This window comes from Schistocerca serialis, chromosome 10 (genome assembly GCF_023864345.2).
Source record: "Schistocerca serialis cubense isolate TAMUIC-IGC-003099 chromosome 10, iqSchSeri2.2, whole genome shotgun sequence".
Lineage (NCBI taxonomy): Eukaryota > Metazoa > Arthropoda > Insecta > Orthoptera > Acrididae > Schistocerca > Schistocerca serialis.
This window is the reverse complement of record NC_064647.1, coordinates 50,846,182-50,864,543: the sequence shown is the minus strand read 5'-3', so window position 1 is coordinate 50,864,543 and position 18,362 is coordinate 50,846,182. Positions and strand designations below refer to the sequence as shown.

Genomic DNA, 18,362 nt, shown 5'->3' with positions numbered 1-18,362 from the left:
ACATCCTCAATTTTCTTTTCCATTCTTCTGTATATTACTCGTGTGTAAGCAGCTTGGATACATGAGCTGTTAAGCTGATTGTGTGACAATTCTCACACCCATCTTGTCTTACAGTGTTCAGAATTGTGCGGATGATATTTTTCTGAAAGTCAAGTGGTATGCTGCCAGACTCATACATTATACACACCAACATGAATAGTCATTTTGTTACCACTTCCTGCAATGATTTTAGAAATTGTGAGGGAATGTTATCTATCTCTTCTGCCTTATTAGATCTTATGTCCTCCAAAGCTCTCCTAAATTCTAATTGTAATACTGGATACCCTATCTCTCGTAAATCGACTCTTGTTTCTTCTTCTGTCACATCAGACAAATTTTCCCCCTCATAGAGGCCTGAAATGTAATCTTTCCACCTATCCGCTCTCACCTCTGCACTTAACAGTGGAATTCCGGTTGCACTCTTTATGTTACCACCCTTGCTTTTAATTTCACTGAAGGTTGTTTTGACTTTCCTATATGCTGAATCAGTCCTTCTGCCAATCATTTCTTTTTTGATTTATTCACATTTTTCTTGCGGCCATTTCACCTTAGCTTCCCTGCACTTCCTATTTGTCTCATTCCTCAGCAACTTGTATTTCTATATTCCTGAATTTCCCTGAACGTTTTTGTACTTTTTTGTTTCATCGCTCAACTGAAATAATTTCTTCTGTTTTCCATAGCTTCTTCGCAGTTACTTCTTTGTACCTATGTATTTCTTTCCAACTTCTGTGATGGCTCTTTTTAGAGATGTCCATTCCTCTTCAACTGTACTGCCTACTGGGTGACTCTGTATTGTTGTATCTACAGCCTTAGAGGACTTCAAGCATACCTCATCATTATTTAGTACTTCTGTATTCCACTTCTTTGAGTATTGATTCTTCCAGATGAATCTCTTAAACTTCGGTGTACTCTTCATCATTACTACATTGTGATCTGAGTCAATATCTGTTCCTGGATACACCTTACAATACTGTATCTGATTTCAGAATATCTGTTTGAGCATGATGTAATGTAACTGAAATCTTCCCGTATCATTCAGCCTTTTCGAAGTACACCTTCTCCTCTTGTGATTCTTGAACAGAGTATTCGCTATTACGAGCTGAAATTTATTACAAAACTCAGTTAGTCTTTCTCCTCTCTCATTCCTTGTCCCAAGCCCATATTTTCCTGTTAACTTTTCTTGCACTCCTTCCCTTACAACTGCATTCCAGTCTCCCATGATTGTTAAGATTTTCATCTCCCTTCAATATCCTCATACACTTCCTCTATCATCTTCAGCTTGTGACATCTGCATGTATACCTGAACTATCCTTGTCGATGTTGGTTTGCTGTCGATTCTGATAAGAACAACCCTATCACCGAACTGTTCACAATAATACACTCTCTGCCATATCTTCCTATTCATTACAAACCTAACTCCCGTTATACCATTTTCTGCTGCTGTTGATATTGCACTATACTCATTTGACCTATAATCCTTGTTTTCTTTCCATTTCACTTACTGACCCCTACGATAACTAGATTGAGTGTTTGCATTTCTCTTTTCAGGTTTTTCTAGCTTCCCTATGACTTTCAAGCTTCTGACATTCCACGTCCTAACTCGTAGGTGGTTATCCTTTCATCGGAGATGTTAGTCGCGTGATTTAGGTGGGGTAAACTATTTAAGCACTTTCATATGAATGTTTTATGATCTCAGGAAATACATAGTTGTTTATGGAACAGCTAGGTTGAAATTTACTAATTTGGATGAGTATATGTTTCAAAGACTTGGTTTACAAAATATGTAATTAGTTACTAAAATACAAAAGGTTACAGGATTACTTTGTGTGTGTACACTCGGAATTACCAGTGTGTGAGTAGAGTTTTTATACAGAAAATTATTATAGTTTACGCAAATTTTTAATTATTGGCTTAAACTATTAATGATAGGTGTCATTTGACCCAGAAAATTTAGAGCAACTGGGATCTTAACGAGTACAGTGGCTAAGTGTTCAATAGAAAATTTGGACGTGTCCCATCTCCAGTAGTGGTAATCTTCTAAGTTAATTAGTTTTAGGAAAATTAAGAAATGTTAAAGTGAAATCTTGTGTCATAGGTCTCCGGTGAAATGTCAGTATGTTAAATTTGACTGATTAGCTTAGTTGAAACTCCCTATTTCATATTGTAATAAAATTTTCAATTATTAATAACTTGCAATTAATTTAGTTTCTAGGAAACTAAATGCGCCATTGTAATCAGCATATGAATAATTGTATTCTGAATAGTGAAATTGCATGAAGCATTGTGTGATTAATGTTGTAAAAGATTCAAGCCTGTATTATGTATACACTACATACAATAGTAGATTCAAAAAGGAAAATGAATAGAGGAAAAAAAATTAATGAGAGTGCAAAAAAGCTTTCTATAGGCAAGATTGCATAAATACCATTTTTCAACAACTGGTTTCAACAGGCTTTGCTGCCATCTTCTAGTCTTCAGAAATGTTTATTACAAAATGTGTTCATTGTGAGCTGCAACCTCATGCCAGGTTATCATATTAGTAGGTAAAATGTAGCTTATTATGCAAGTCTTCCTCAGAAATAAAACATTTACAATTAAAAAGCACTATGTGCAAAAGACCATGTTTGTATGTGTAGTGCTCACAGATGACTAATTCTCTTGGTTCATCAATGAATGGAACATGTCAAACTGACATAAATATATAAGCAGTTGTACATATTACGATATGTTGTGTTTTTTAAAACTCAACAATCATCTGTGAACAGTACATACACAGATGTGGCCACAAGGTGCTTTTTGACTGTGTGACAAGCCTTTGCATAATGCACTACATTTTATCCACTAATATGACAACTTAGGCTGAGGTTACAGCTCCCAGTGCAACATTTTGTAACAAAAAATTAATAAGTGTTTATATGAAAGTTTTTTACCAAGTAAAACAGATTGCGCCTTCTCATGTGTTAACATGAGAAGTTTCAATAATAGGAGTGCAATAATGGCAAATGCAGTGGTTCCCGCTTGCTACCTTATACCATGAATGAATCTTCCTCATAGACTGTGCACATTCTATTTGTCTAGACTTCATTCCATTACAGTTGTGCCTGTGCTGAAACCTTGAATCTTAAAGCAAATTCAAATTGCTATAGACGAATACATGTTACGACTTCCTTTAAGAACAGTTATATTGTGTGTCCAGATACTATTACTTAATGTAGAGAAACATTGCGTGTACAGTTAGTTTGAGTTCTTATATTTGAATCTATACATTCGATTCTGACATTCATTAGTTCTTGTTGTGTCTTCTGTTCGCTGTGACATCAGCAGCATTGTTATGGGTGCTTAATATTTGATGGCGCACCTCGTTACTTCGAGCCAGGAAGCTGAATCGTGGAACAAATACAAAGCCCCACAGATACTGTCCCTCCTGAAAATGCAGCAAAAGCCGCCCTATCTTTAAGGCTCATGGCATTCATGTGTATCATGTTAAATGAAAAAAAAATTAGTAATAATGGTAATAATCATAATAAAATCTCAAAAGAGTTTTCTGTTCTCAACTGCAGCCATTATTCATCATCTAGACAGGCATGGGGTTACACATGCTCTACTGGTGTGATGTGTTGCACCACAATGAGTGCATCCAGTTCTTTATTGAAAGTGTGGCTCATGTAATATACTAATAAAAAACTAAGGTAGTTACATTTCAAGATACAAAAATAGTTCTTAAGATATTTGTATTGAAATGTATGAGAAAACTACTGCTGAAAATGGAGGACAGTTAGCTCGATTCAAGTATTTGAACTTCCTGCACCGGGAAAAGTCAAAATCTTCCTGCCAAATGGAGGAACACCTCCATTTCTCTAAAATATGCTCTTGACCAGCGATGACTTTGACTGTAAGAGACCTTCTGAAATAGCAGAAAAAAATGTTCTCACTGGTTATTTTAGTGTGCTTCCTCATAGTTAAATACTATATTGCCATCCAGTGCTGCACATTTCAAGCTAAACAATCAGTGCCATGTGTCTACTCTGTAATGCTGTTATACGTTGTCTCTGACAGATGTAATATGGTGCAGATCCAGCAGCTTTACCGTATTTGCTCGAGTCTAAGCCGCACTCGAATCTAAGTCGCACCAGAAAAATGAGACTCGAAATCAAGGAAAAAAAATTTTCCCGAATCTAAGCCGCACCTGAAATTTGAGACTCGAAATTCAAGGGGAGAGAAAAGTTTTAGGCAGCATCTCCAAATCGAAACAAAGTTGGTCCACTGTAATATGAGACAATTTAGGTCGAATGAATGACGATACAGCTACAGTAGTTTGGTTCGAGTCGTAAGCTTAGCAGTTAAGCTTTACCAGGTAGCCATTGCTATGCGTCAGGCGCTCCGTCCGTATTTACACGGGTGCCCTTCCTTTTTCACGTGCTTCGTCTGGTTTGAATTGATTGCTTATTTTTCTTTGATCTGATAAGCGCAGTTTTCTTTGTTACAGGCGTTTACGTCACTCTACGCTGAAAGTGCATTACTGTACTGTGTCATGCATTGTTTGTCGTACTCTGATACTGCGTATTTACGGCCTGTCGCCGATCGCGGCATGGCTTGCTTTTGAGCGCGCGCTACCGCCGCTTACAAATAAAAAAAAGAAAAAGAGAGAGGAATCGTCTCATTAGCGAAACAATGGCAACAGACTGCTACTTGTTGTTACTCACACTGCTGCTTTCTTTGATAATGATTAACAAGAGCCAAATAATAGACTGCGTATGATAGAAGATGTTCTGAACGAGAGTTTAGCGAAAATTTTTCTCCGTTTGAAAATCTTTGCAGGCGCCTCTTTAGTGCATTGCATTCTGCACAGAAATTAGAGTCATCTTAGATTTAAAAATCTAGCCAATTGCCTCGCTTCATTTCCGACTGTATCACTGTTTAGCATAAGAATAATACGAATATAAACATGACATGATATGTACATTCTTCCGCGTTTGCTGTTGTCTCACTCAAGTTTTGTGGTTTATTACGCAGACAGGATTTAAATGAGATAGTAGCAAACACGAAACAATACATGGCAAAATGTTTATATTCGTATTATTCTTATGATGACGAGAATACTGCATGTGATTCACAATTTATAAAAGTTCGCATTAGCAACCATCTCTTCTCACAGATAGGAAAAAATTCAGAACGTAGAGTTGGCCATATTGACAAACATCCTAAACATTCTTGCCAGTCGGGTTTTCGTAGTACATTGAAATGCTGCTACATTCGAAGATGAACAATACGGAATTAGTATTTACTTCGTTGGATAATGTATGAAAATGCAGTGGTCGAAACTCGGCGCGGAGAAAAAAAAAAGCTTGTCTTCAACTTTTTTTTATTTTTTTTATTTTTTTATGACGCAGAGGTTTTGGCGCCAGTATTTATCTTTGTGCCTACAAAGCATGCCTGTGTAGCGCTACATATATTCGACGGCAGAACTAAGTTGTGGCGGCACCCACCGACATTTTTAAGAACTTCCGCTTGCTTTGCACTCGATTCTAAGCCGCAGGCGGTTTTTTTGATTACAAAAACCGGAAAAAAAGTGCGGCTTAGATTCGAGTAAATACGGTATTCATCTGTAGATGTCTTTTTACAAGGCTATAGGACATGTCAAAGTATTTACAAGTTTAGATCAATTGAAAATAAGCTAATTCGTGCACACATATATTTACAAAATTCTAGTTAGAGGCAATCATTAGATTTACTCCCGGTATACAGTACTTTCTTTACAAATAACTTATTAAATAATGTAATGCCACACTGTTCACTCATATCTCACTATCAGTCACTGCACACACACTGTGCACAGATTGTTTCATAACACTTCACTCCCCCCCCCCCCCCCCCCCCCCCACACACACACACACACACACACATGCACACTGGTGATCTCTGGGCCATTTTCTGTACCGCAACTTCCCATTTGCTGTTAGTATTATGCTATGCATAGCTTGGGGGTGAGTATTTCTAGAAAGAAAGAATGAAAAAAACATAAATTGAAGGTGTTATGTGGAATGTTGGATGTTTTATAATCATTGTTATTTATTTGTATAACATTCTTCATCAAACCCCTACTCTGTTTTAATTAAGTAATCCTTCAATGTATAAAATGTGTTGCATAACAGGTACTTTTTAGCTGCATTTTTAAATAAGTGTATTTTGGCAATTTCTTTAATCTCTTTTGGTAATTTATTGTACAGTTTTATTCCTTGGTGGAAAATGCTGTTTTGAGTTTTATGTTTATTTTTTTTCTTGGTAAATGTAAGTTGAGTCTATCTCTTGTTGCATGGTCACGGACAGAGTTGTTTGTGCAGTAATTAGCAATGTTATTTTTGATGTGTACAACTGACTGGTAAATGTATTCACATGGAGCAGTTAAAATCCCCAGTGTTCTGAACACATCTTTACAATGACCTCCACTAGTATTTTTGGTTATTATTCTTATGGCTCTTTTCTGGAGTTTGAAAACTGTGTTCATATTTTGTGCATTTGTTCCCCAAAAAAGAATTCCATAGCTAAGAATTGAGTGTACATATGAATAATATGTGACTAAACAACACTGCATATTACACACTGATGATAGGATTCTAAGTGCATAACATGTGATGACATTCTGTTTGCAAGTACCTTTGTGTGTTCACACCACTTCAACTGAGAATCAATATTCACTCCTAGAAATTTTGCATTTGTTACACAGCCTATAGAGGTGCCATCTACATTTAATTTAACATTGTCATGTTTCCAATTCAAACTGAAATTCATGCCATTAGTTTCCTTTATGTTCAGTGTCACTTTATTGCTTATTGACCAACCATAAACTTCCTTGAGAGTTTCATTTGCTTTCTCGGCAAGGGGTTCTCGTGTTTGCTCAGTGACTATAATATTGCTGTCATCAGTGAAGAGAATTTTTTCACCATGAGTAACACTACTGGGAAAGTCATTGATGTATATCAGGAACAGTATTGGTCGTAATATGCTACTTTGCGAACCCCTATATTAATGTATTTTGATTCTGATAAGTGTTTTACTGAATGTTTAGATCTATTTGAAGTATGTGTTATCTCTACTCTTTATACCCTATTTTATAGGTATGATTGAAACCAGTCATTAGCTACCCCTCTTATTCATAATGCCCTTAATTTGTTTAATAGAATCTTGTGGTCGACTGTGTCAGACGCCTTAGAAAGATCCAAAAATATGCCTTGACACACTCATCTTTATCAAGAGCATCAAGTACAACTTTTGTGAATTCTGCTATGGCTGACTCTGTATTTTTGCCACTTCGGAAACCAAACTGTGATTCGCTTAAAAGATTGTATTTATTCAGGTAATTCATTAATCTGTCTTTTGTAATTGCTTCTATTATTTTTGAGAATTCTGACTGCAGAGAAATGGGCCAGTAATTTTCTATGTCTCCTGAATTATCTTTCTTAAGCAAAGGTACAACTCTTGCCTGTTTTAGCTGCTCTGTAAATGTCCCTGATGTGAAGGATTCATTTGTTATATTTGTTAAGGAGCCTTGTATAACCCCTATGCATTGTTTCAGTTACTTTGTCTAAGACTACTAACTTTTTATTTTTTAGTTTTTGATCACTTTTATTGACTTCATTCTCTGTGGTTGGAAGTAACCTCATTGTATTTAGTGCAACATTATTTACAGATGTTATATTTGTTTTGGGGAATTTTTGCTGTTATTGTGCATAATTTATTACCTTATCCCTCTCCCTTAGCAGTATGTTATTCTGCATTTGTTTGCCTCTCCTGTTTCCTTTTTTATAACATCCAAGATGGTTTTGCTTTTATTCTCTGCATTATAAATTATTTTGTCATTAAATTACTTTTTTGCAGCAGTCAGCAGCTTCCTATAGATCTTTTTGTATCTATGGTAGAAATTTAAGAATTCTGGATCATTGTGAACCTTTTTCATGGAACTGAGGTGTTTAAGTGTTTGGGAGGACTTCTTAATACCTGCTGTTATCCATCTGTTTTTGTGAGTCGTTGATACAGACGTGCATACTTTTGAAAATGCCTTTTCAAAGTTCAATTTAAACAATGTGGAGAATTTAGAGAATTTCATATTCACATTGGTTTCCTTATATATTTCATCCCAGCTTTGTTTTTCTAGCTCTTTTGAAAAATCTTTTATTTAGATTTCTGATAGATGTTGTTTGTAGGCTTATAGTTTAAGGAATGATTCAGTGCCTGATTTTACTGTTGTTATTTGACAAAGAATAGAAGTCATTCTATTTGTCATCAGATCTCTTCATCTGATATGCAAAATCCCATTTCAACTATGCTATTGTGTATTGAAAAGCTAATGTTTGGCATTTTTGGAGTTCATTTCTGCAGAATTTTTGACAATTTTGGCAAAGCTGAATTTATTAGGTTCTCTGTTTGCAGACAAAAGTGCTCAGGATGAACACTTTATGCTTCACTGACTTAAGAGCATTACTATGGAACACATTACTCATCATTTCAATTTGTACTTCTATCGTGCGATGTTCATGAACACATTTTATAACTGTTATGTGTTTACTTACATAAAATGTCACACCACCACCTTTATTTTGTTGCTTAAAGTAAATGTTTGCTACTAAGTAACCTCCTAATCTATATTAGTTCACTAGGTTCAGTTACAGTTGTTTTCTTCTATGAATATTTACAACAAGTAGATTTTGTTTTTGAGATATTATACATTTTAGTGCAATCCCTGTAAAGATGCTATTCCTTCTTGTTGATTTATCACTCTGCCTGAGTCACATTTATTTAAGTTATGTTGCTGTGTTGCACTTGTTAGATATGTGGAAATCAAAGGAAATGGGCTGTTGTGATTTTGCTCAACAGTTTGTCATACCCTATCTCTTGCCTTATAGCACATTTTCTTTCAACTGTTTCAGATATGTCCACCTTCAGCAGACTTTGCTGTGTCTGGCACATTCAATATTGAGAAAATGGAGGACGAGGAAGACGAGAAAGCAGTGATCGAAGATGTTGGGCAGGTGGGTCACATTCCATTGTAACACAGGGACTCAATAGTTGATACACAGGAATGTGCATTTGCATGAGGCCCATATGAAATAACTCCAAATAATTAATATTCCATACATACCATTGCAGATTCTGGGCCGATTCTGAATGACTAACTTGCTTGTGAACTTAATGTCATGTTACATAATTTGTTTTGAGGTTCCCTGAACTTTAAATGCAGATTAAGGACAGATGTAGTCCAAAATGCATTCTTGTACTTAAACATATTTATCTCCAAAAATATTACAGCTAAAATAGTAAAACTTGAGACAGTTATATAGAACATAATGCTTGATATTCTGTGCAGTTTTTGTTTGAAAACGTGCATTGACATACATTTTATAAGCATTTGAATTTTTAATTACCATTGTTTTTATTATGTACCATCTCTCGTAAACCAGTCAGGCAATAAAACTGGAATTTCACAATAATCATCTTGGGGTTGAAGCTCTTTTTTTCCGTATTTGCTTTAACAATATGTATGTTTTTGGATAGGGTCCGCCTTTAGCAAAACACAATTTTGTTTTTTAACCCAAACATCTTTCACTGGAGTTGCATCATCTTCAGTGGGCTTCTATTTTTTATCTTTTTACCACATCAGAAAAACCCACTGAAGATGCTGCAACTGCAGTGAAACATGTTTGGGTTAAAAAACAAAATTATGTTTTGCTAACTGCGGACCCTATCCAAAAACATACATTTGCAATTTCACAGTTTACATCTGCATAAGAGGTTCATAAAATGTGTGGAACAGTTTTTTGTTTAACGTCATAGTTGGTATGAAATTAATTTTTCAGTTTTGTGTTACCCAGGACCACTCTATTTTTCTCAAATTTTAAAGGAGAACTTTTCTCAGAGAAAAGATAGCGGAAAAGTGCCGCACAGGATTATTCAGTTAGGCCTAGTAATTCTTTAGAACCATGCCTACTTGCAGGATGTTAGCTTTTATAATACCTGAGAAAAGGTGCATTGTAGCTCAAAAAAGTCAGTTTATGGCAGTTTGCATTTAAAACTTTTATTGCAATTTTTACAGTATTGCAGTTTTTGACAGTATTGCGGTTTTTGACAATATTGCTATACCTCTACTGAGTAATGCTGCCCATATCTATATTCTTTATTTTCTTCCTTATCTTTCTGGAGTAACCTCTTCCCCTGCCTCCTTTGCCTAGCCAAGTTTTGCATTATTTCTTTTGCTGCCTGAGCTTTCCCCAGTCGCACTTTGTCGATGCTTCTGAATATCTTCAGTGTGAATGCACGTGGGTGGAAGCCTATTCTCTGTAGGCATTTAATTCTACCTACATTTCCACTATTGAACACTAGACAGAAATCTCATGCAGCCATCTTCACAACAATTGAGGACACAAATACTGTTTTTGGACAATGCATCCGTATACAGTGATTTTAGCTCATTTGTATTCTGTGTTTTCCCATCTACACATTTTTTCAGCAGTTCAGGATTGTCTAGGTACCTGAAAGTTTGTTTTATAACATCTAAAATAACAAGTAGAAAATTATGTTTTTGGCTGTATGGCTTTCCACTGGCTTCTGCTTGAAGATATTTGCACCATGATATGTCACAAAGGAAATGTTAAGAATTATCATCAGTGGAAAATTTGTGAAAGAATATTGCCCACATGGCTTGCTACATTGTTTTCACACTGTGTAAGTTATCCCTGATAGCTTTTCCATAGTATATTTGTAAAGTGTGAATTTCCTACTCTGTCACTCTCAACATCTCCCAGTGGCTTTTCATCTTCTAAAAGCCACATTGTAAACAAAGGAACAAGCAAGGAAAATCTTTCTCATAGCCTTCTTGTGTCAACTGCTGTTCATTTTGATTGTGTGGACAAAAAATTAATGCACAAAAAATTTCTAGTGTAAAGAAGGTGTGGATCACAGCATAGTAAGAGAGGGGATGGCAGGTGCAGACACCCAAACATAGTTTTTTAAAACATATTTTGTCCCAGAATTTGATTATGAAACGTTTGCAACATTATTTTTAAAGAATAAATTCAATAAATTACCCAATTAAAAAAAATTTCAAATTGTTTCACAGTTTTGCCCTACATCTGCCCTCCCCATATAAAAATTAAAATGGAAAGAAGACTAAAATAGACAAATTTGTGACCTACCGACAAACTGCATACTGTTATTGAATTTCATATGTGATCTTTTGAGATGATTTAATTGTTTGCTCAAGATGATTGCAACAGTTAATTGTTGTTGACAATTCAAGTCTCTCCTTTCTGATTCCTCGAGGACCTGCAGTGGTACTGTGTTTCAGTGCTCGGAGGCAAGGACGGATGTGAAATCTCTGTGGACAGAAGATGTCTATTTTTCAAGTTGCAGTCGATAGTCCTCGGCCACTGCTTCTCTGAGCTGTCGGTACTGGGCGTATTTTGTGAGGTCAGCAGCTCATTGTAGAGTGGATACTGTGAGGATGTAATACACCAGAACACAGCCGCCCCAGTCTCACTTTTCCCAGCTTCTCTTGGGTCCAACAGTTGCAGCTAGACAACTACAATGAAAACACACTCTGATCTTTGCAGTTGCCACCTTTAGTCTGAATACAGTTTTGCTGTTCATTACCTGGGGCAGAAGATACTAGTAATATCACTTTGTACAGGTGTCACCAATTTCACTCGGTGTGCAAGACTAGGTCGATTGTTGTCGAGTCGTAATACGTTCAGCCGCGTGGGAAGAAGTTGCTATAATCACCTCCCTCTGTCACCTCGATCGTTATCTCGTGGACTCGCCCCTTTTCTAACATTTTAGCATACCCACGTGCTTTCAGCTATCTCCAGCCCATTAGTAATGCAGGTGGTGGTTAGGATACTTTTATAGTTTCATGCATTTATCCTTTCTTCTTTGGTTAATATCTCTGTCTCCCTCACATTTAAATAGTATTCATATGTGAGTGGGGGCTGCTCTCAGCTCTCCTTTTGTTAATACTGATAGAAACAGGGTGACCCAAAATCTGTTAACATTTGAAAATGCAGTAACCTGTGGAATAATGTAGGTATAGAGATGAAACTTGACACACGTGCCTGAAATGACATGGGGTATTATTGAAATCAAAAACAGAGTGCAAAAACTGTCCAACAGATGGTATGGGACAACAAGAAGTCAGTGATGCTGTGTGAGAATCATGTATAAAATGAGTTGTAGTTAAAGAGGGAGTCAGATATGCCAGCAGTCGCAGTGAGTTGACTTTACCAGAAAAGCCATTGTCAGTGAAAAACCTGCTGCAGTAGCTTTGTAATTGTAATAAGAATGTTATTTGAATGGGCAAAGTTGCTGTTACAAGCATTACTGCAAATAAAATGATCACGAAGTTTGAAGCAACAGTCTGTTCATGTGATCAGTCCCGTAGTGGGTGACAGTACACGAGTGCTGCTCCTGCTCAGACAGTTCAGGAAGAACTGGAGACTAGCAGGTTCATCTCTGTGTAGTGAGGTCACACTGGAATTCCATTCACTGCTATTTGAAGGGTATTAAGGCTTGCCTTCCAGTGCTATCCCTACGAACTGTGAACTGTTAGCCATTGATTTCGTGAGAGCATTTGGGGTAGGTGACGATCAGTTGTCTAATGTGTTGCCGACCGACAGAGCCAATTTCACAGTCTCTGTGTCTGTCAGTGTCCACATCGGTAGAATTTGAGAAACTGCTGTGGAAGTCCATTGTGTGGTGAGAAAATCACAGTATGGTGTGGATTTACCACATCAGTTGTAATCTGACCCTTTGAGGAAATGGTGGGTGCCCTTTTTCAAACAGTCAGTGTGACGGGTACGAGGCCGATAAACACTCGGGTGGAAGATAAAACTTTTCTGCGGGACGCGCTTGTGAAAGATCTCTTTGTGGACATCGATTGACGAGGATCGTGCCCTGAACAGCCACTTCCGTCACGCTTGTCCTCCCAGTCCTCAGACCTCACTCCGTTTGATTATCTGTTGTGGAGTTACCGGAAGTAGCTAATGTACTGCAGTTGTCTGACCTCATTAGGGACGCTAAAAGACAAACTCTGACAACAGTACCTCATCTTACTTACTGATATGTTGTACAGTGCTGTTCACAGTGTTATCTCCTGGCTACAGGCATTGTTGATGAATGACAGCTGATATGTTAAGCATTTGTTAAAAGGAGCATGTTCTTTGCTAGAAATCAGTTGTTATGCTAATTATTGCTTTTGTTTTATATGAAGCACCATCTGTTAGTCATTTTGTGCACTTTGTGTGGTTTCAGTAAAATCCCACGTCATTTCGAGCACGTATGTCAATTTTTACTTATCGATCTACATTATTTCGTGAAGTCACTTTCTTCAGTCTCGTAAGTAAGAATGACCTCCTGCAAGTAGGGACGAAGCCATTTGCTATCCACAGTGGAGTCTGCGTAAGATATCGAGCAAGTCCGTTCCCGCTTATAAATCTCCTTTCCGAAAGGTAGTGACAGTCACTGCGTCCTAGGAATTACGGTACGTGATATTCACGACCTGTCTCCTGACGAGTGGACACGGCTGGGACGTCCACCCCGTGGACTGTCCGTCACTGGTGTGTTGCAGACATCTGTGTAAAGTAGAGGAAGATCGAGTAGCTGGCTGTAGAATGTTACATTCATCTTCCGGCAAAAGTAGCTTAGTGGGAAATGATTTTGAGTAGCAAGGAGATGCACCAACCAGTGGTGTATACTCCTTCTGCGAATACACAGAAAGATAGATCCTTTATCATTTAGCTACAAAATAGCAGGTCAGCAACTGGAAGCAGTTAATACCATAAATTATCTGGGAGTACGCATTAGGAGTGATTTAAAATGGAATGATCATATAATGTTGATCGTCGGTAAAGCAGATGCCAGACTGAGATTCATTGGAAGAATCCTAAGGAAATGCAATCCGAAAACAAAGGAAGTAGGTTACAGTACGCTTGTTCGCCCACTGCTTGAATACTGCTCAGCAGTGTGGGATCTGTACCAGATAGGGTTGATACAAGACATAGAGAAGATCCAACGGAGAGCAGCGCGCTTCGTTACAGGATCATTTAGTAATCGCGAAAGCGTTACGGAGATGATAGATAAACTCCAGTGGAAGACTCTGCAGGAGAGACGCTCAGTAGCTCGGTACGGGCTTTTGTCAAAGTTTCGAGAACATACCTTCACCGAAGAGTCAAGCAGTATATTGCTCCCTCCTACGTATATCTCGCAAAGAGACCATGAGGATAAAATCAGAGAGATTAGAGCCCACACAGAAGCACACCGACAATCCTTCTTTCCACGAACAATACGAGGCTGGAATAGAAGGGAGAACCGATAGAGGTACTGAAGGTACCCTCCGCCACACACCGTCAGGTGGCTTGCGGAGTATGGATGTAGATGTAGATGTAGATGTTCTGTAGGTGTACATAGGGAATGCAAAAAGAAGTGTCCCATGTTCTTACTCAGTATTCAAGGCCATTACTTTATAATATGTATATTAGCTACCTTTCATAAGTATTATCACTAGATGCCAAATTTATTTTGTTTACTGATAATAAAAACTTTGTAGTAAATAGTAACTCGAGTATACTATTGGAAAGATTGGTTAATGTAATTGTCATGGGCATGCCAGTAGAATCTAACACTACTGGTTCTAAACCAGTTCTTTGTCACCAAACTTTGAAAAGAGACACAATACTTAGTTCAGAACTTGAAAGAGATTTCTACGTAGTAAATGCCTGAAACTGATTACGAGCAGATAGAAGAGGTTGACAGTGTTACATTTGTGGGATTACACGTTGATAATAAATTCAGTTGATAGAATCATACCACCTAACTGCTGAAAAGTCTGTGGTTGCTGTCTCGCTGATATAAAAACAAAAAAAATCTAGTATTGCTTCACTTAACTTTCATGCCATAATGCCACACGGGATCATTTTTTGGGGTAACTCATCAAGTGAAACTGAAGTTTTGCAAGTCCAAAAGTGTGCAATACAAATTATTTGTGTTGTAAATTCAAGAACATCACGCAGAGGCATGTTTGAGCAACTGGGGTTACTAGCTGTGGCTTCCCAATATATTTATTGCTTAGTTAAATTTGTGATGAATGATATATATCTTTCAAATGAACAGTTCATTTCAGGGAATGAATACTATAAATAATAAAATTGATGTCCATTATTCAGCCACCTCTTTGTATTCGATCGATGAATTTCTGAGTAGAACTGCTTGAACAGTTCGCTTCTTTTCTGATTTTTCCCTTTCCCACAGTATGTGATTTAGTTTCACACATTCATGTGCTACAGATGCAGTTTCTCAGAAATTTCTTTCTCAAATTAAGGCCAGTGTTTGATAATGGTAAATTTTTTGTGGCCAGGAACGCCCTCTTCCCTTGTGCCAGTCTGCTTTTTATGCCCGCCTTACTTTGTTCAGGATGTGATTTTTGCTTCCAAGGTAGCAGAAGTGCTTTACTTCATTTGTTTAATGGTCACTAATTTTAATGTGAAGTTTGTTGCTAATGTCATTTATGCTACTTGTCGTTATTGCTGTCTTTCTTCATTTTGTTCTCAGTCCGTAGTGTTTGCTTATGAGGCTGTTGGTTCCGCTCAGTAGGTCCTGCAGTTCTTCCTAACTTCAGCCAAGGTTAGCAATGTCATCAACGAATCGTACTTCTTCTTCTTCTTCTTCACGGATGGATCACTTAGGACCACGCGTAATCAACATTTGTTGGCCTTCCTTTTTGCCCAGTATTCCTTCATAAACAACGAATGGGCTAGCTTTCGTTGCGTAGACCATGTATGTCAGTTAGTTTTTCTCTCTTCTTCCTCAAAACCCCGTGTGTTTGTGATTTTTCTGATTTCATTTCTATCATGTAGGTTTGGAGACCCTAATTCTCTCAGGTCTTTTTCCGTCAGTTTGTACCAGTTCGGTCTTGTAGTTTTGTTCTTTAAAAATGTATGGATTTTGTGCATTAACCTGTTTGAGTCCATTCTTTCTAAGTGCCCCATGAATTGGATTCTTCTCATGCGCATTGTGTCCGTTATTTTGGAGATATTTTTATATATTTCTGCATTGGGTTTTGGATAATGTACCCCATCTTTAGTTCTTGGTCCTAGGATTTTCCTCATTATCTTACGTTCTTTCACTTCTAATTCCTCTTTTAGTGTTCTGTGTTGAAGGTTTAGTGTCTCAGATGCGTAGAGAGCTTCGAGTCTAATTACTGTTGTATAGTGTCGTATTTTGCAGTTCCACGAGAGACTCTTTTTGTTGTAAATGTTTTTTGTTAACTGAAACGCCGTCTCCATTTTCTGGACTCTTGATCTGACAGATTTCTTTTCATTACAATTTTCTGCAATCCATTCACCTAAATATTTAAATTCTTTTACTCGAGAGATGTAGTTATTACCAGTTTTGAGATCAGAAGGTGCATCTTTGACATGAGTCATAAATTTTGTTTTTTCAAATGAAATTTGTAATCCTATTTTAGCTGCCTGTTCTTGTAATAATTCTAGCTGTTTCTGTGCATCAGTAATGTCTTGTGCGATCAGTGCCATGTCATCAGCAAATGCTAAACAGTGTAATTCTATGCCCTTATGTCTTGGTCCCAGTCTGTGTGCTGGTGCACCTGCTTTTTTCCATTCTCTAACAACTTTTTCAAGAGCACAATTGAAGAGCACTGGGGACAGTACATCCCCTTGTTGTACTCCTGTGTCTATTTCAAATTCTGTGCTCAATTCTCCCATAAATTTTACTTTGGATTTGGTCTCCGTGAGTGTTTCTTTTATGATGTTTGTTGTTTTCTGATCTAGTCCAAATTCTGCTAATACTTCAAAAAGGGATTCTCGGTCTATACTGTCATATGCTTTTTTAAAGTCGACAAACGTGATGACATAACTTTTGTTTGAAGTACTATGTAAATATTTCATTGAGTCTTTCAAGTTAAGGATTTGTTCTACGCAAGATCGACCTTTTCTGAACCCACCTTGGTATTTGCCTAGTTTTGAATCCAGCTGAGGTTCTGCGCGGTTTAGTAGGGCTTTAGACAGAATTTTGTATGTTATTGACAATAAAGAGATTCCACGATAGTTGTCGGGGTCTGTTTTACTTCCTTTTTTGTACAGAGGATGTATGATTACAGTCTTCCAATCTGTGGGGATTTTTTCAGTTTTCCAGATTTCATGTATAATTTCTTTGAATTTTGCAATAAGATTTTCTCTTGCATTTTTCCATAATTCTGCGATGATTTGGTCTTCTCCTGATGCTTTGTTATTTTTCAGTGACTGAATTATCTCTTTAATCTCTTGTAAACTTGGTGGCTTTGAGTCTGGGTTTCGTTGTGTACGATGGAACTCAAATTTTTCTGCAGGCTTTTCACAATTCAGTAATTTAGAAAAGTATTTTGCAAGAATTTCACAGTTTTCGGTGTTGGTATGAGCAATTTTCCCATGGTCATTTTTGAACTGGAGTGATGGAGGAGAGTACTTTGTTAATTTTTGTTTGAATACTCTGTAGAAATTTTGGGAATTTTTTTCTTGAAATCATTTTCTATGTCTTGCAATTTTTTGTCTTCGTGTTGTTTACGGACTGTTCGTATTGCTTTTGTGACTGTTTTCCTGGTATCTTTGAGATCTTCCAGGGTCTTTTGATTTTTGTTGCACAATCAATTTTGCCACACCTGTTGTCTGAGATTTATCAGTTGGTCACACTCATCTGTCCACCATGGGTGTTTACGTGTTCTTGTTTGCGGTGCTACAGTTTCAGCTGCATTTAAAAGTCCTGCTTGCAGTTGTTGCCAATTTTGTGGTTTTAAATTTTGCGTTTCTTTTGTAAATTGTTCATTGCCATTTATCTTTTGTACATCATATTTACGGTGTGGAGATTTCTTAGTGAATTTTCTTTTTTCTGGAATGACATCTAGGGAGAATTTTGTTGGGTAATGGTCGGAATCTAGGTCTAGTCCGTTAAGGACTTTAAGTTTCATGATTTCTACTGTATTTACGCGGGAGATCATTACATGATCCAACTGATATTCACCTAGTAATGGATTAGGTGAGATCCAAGTTTTCGTTTTCGAGGTTCTTTTCTTTAAAAATGTTGATTTGAAAAATAGGTCATGGTTTTTGCAGATTTCAATGAGTCGCATGCCATTCCGGTTGGTCTGTGTATGCCCTGACCATTTACCTACCCAATATCAATATTTCTTTTCTTTACCGATTTGTGCATTGAAATCGCCCATAAGGATTTTGACATGGTTATTTGGGATTTTTTGGAGAATATTATCTAATTGGTTCCAGAATTCTTCT

The 18,362-nt window shown here is 37.2% G+C and overlaps 1 protein-coding gene across 3 annotated transcripts in view; it reads left to right on the top strand.

Moving 5' to 3' along the window:
* Positions 1-18,362, top strand: part of LOC126425142 (zinc finger protein 454-like) — a 200,685-nt gene that overhangs the window by 49,651 nt on the left and 132,672 nt on the right. For all 3 annotated transcript variants that reach the window (XM_050088087.1, XM_050088089.1, XM_050088088.1), the window contains exon 4: positions 8,964-9,065. In XM_050088087.1, coding sequence (XP_049944044.1) covers positions 8,964-9,065 — 102 coding nt within the window. The remainder of the gene's footprint in view (positions 1-8,963; positions 9,066-18,362) is intronic.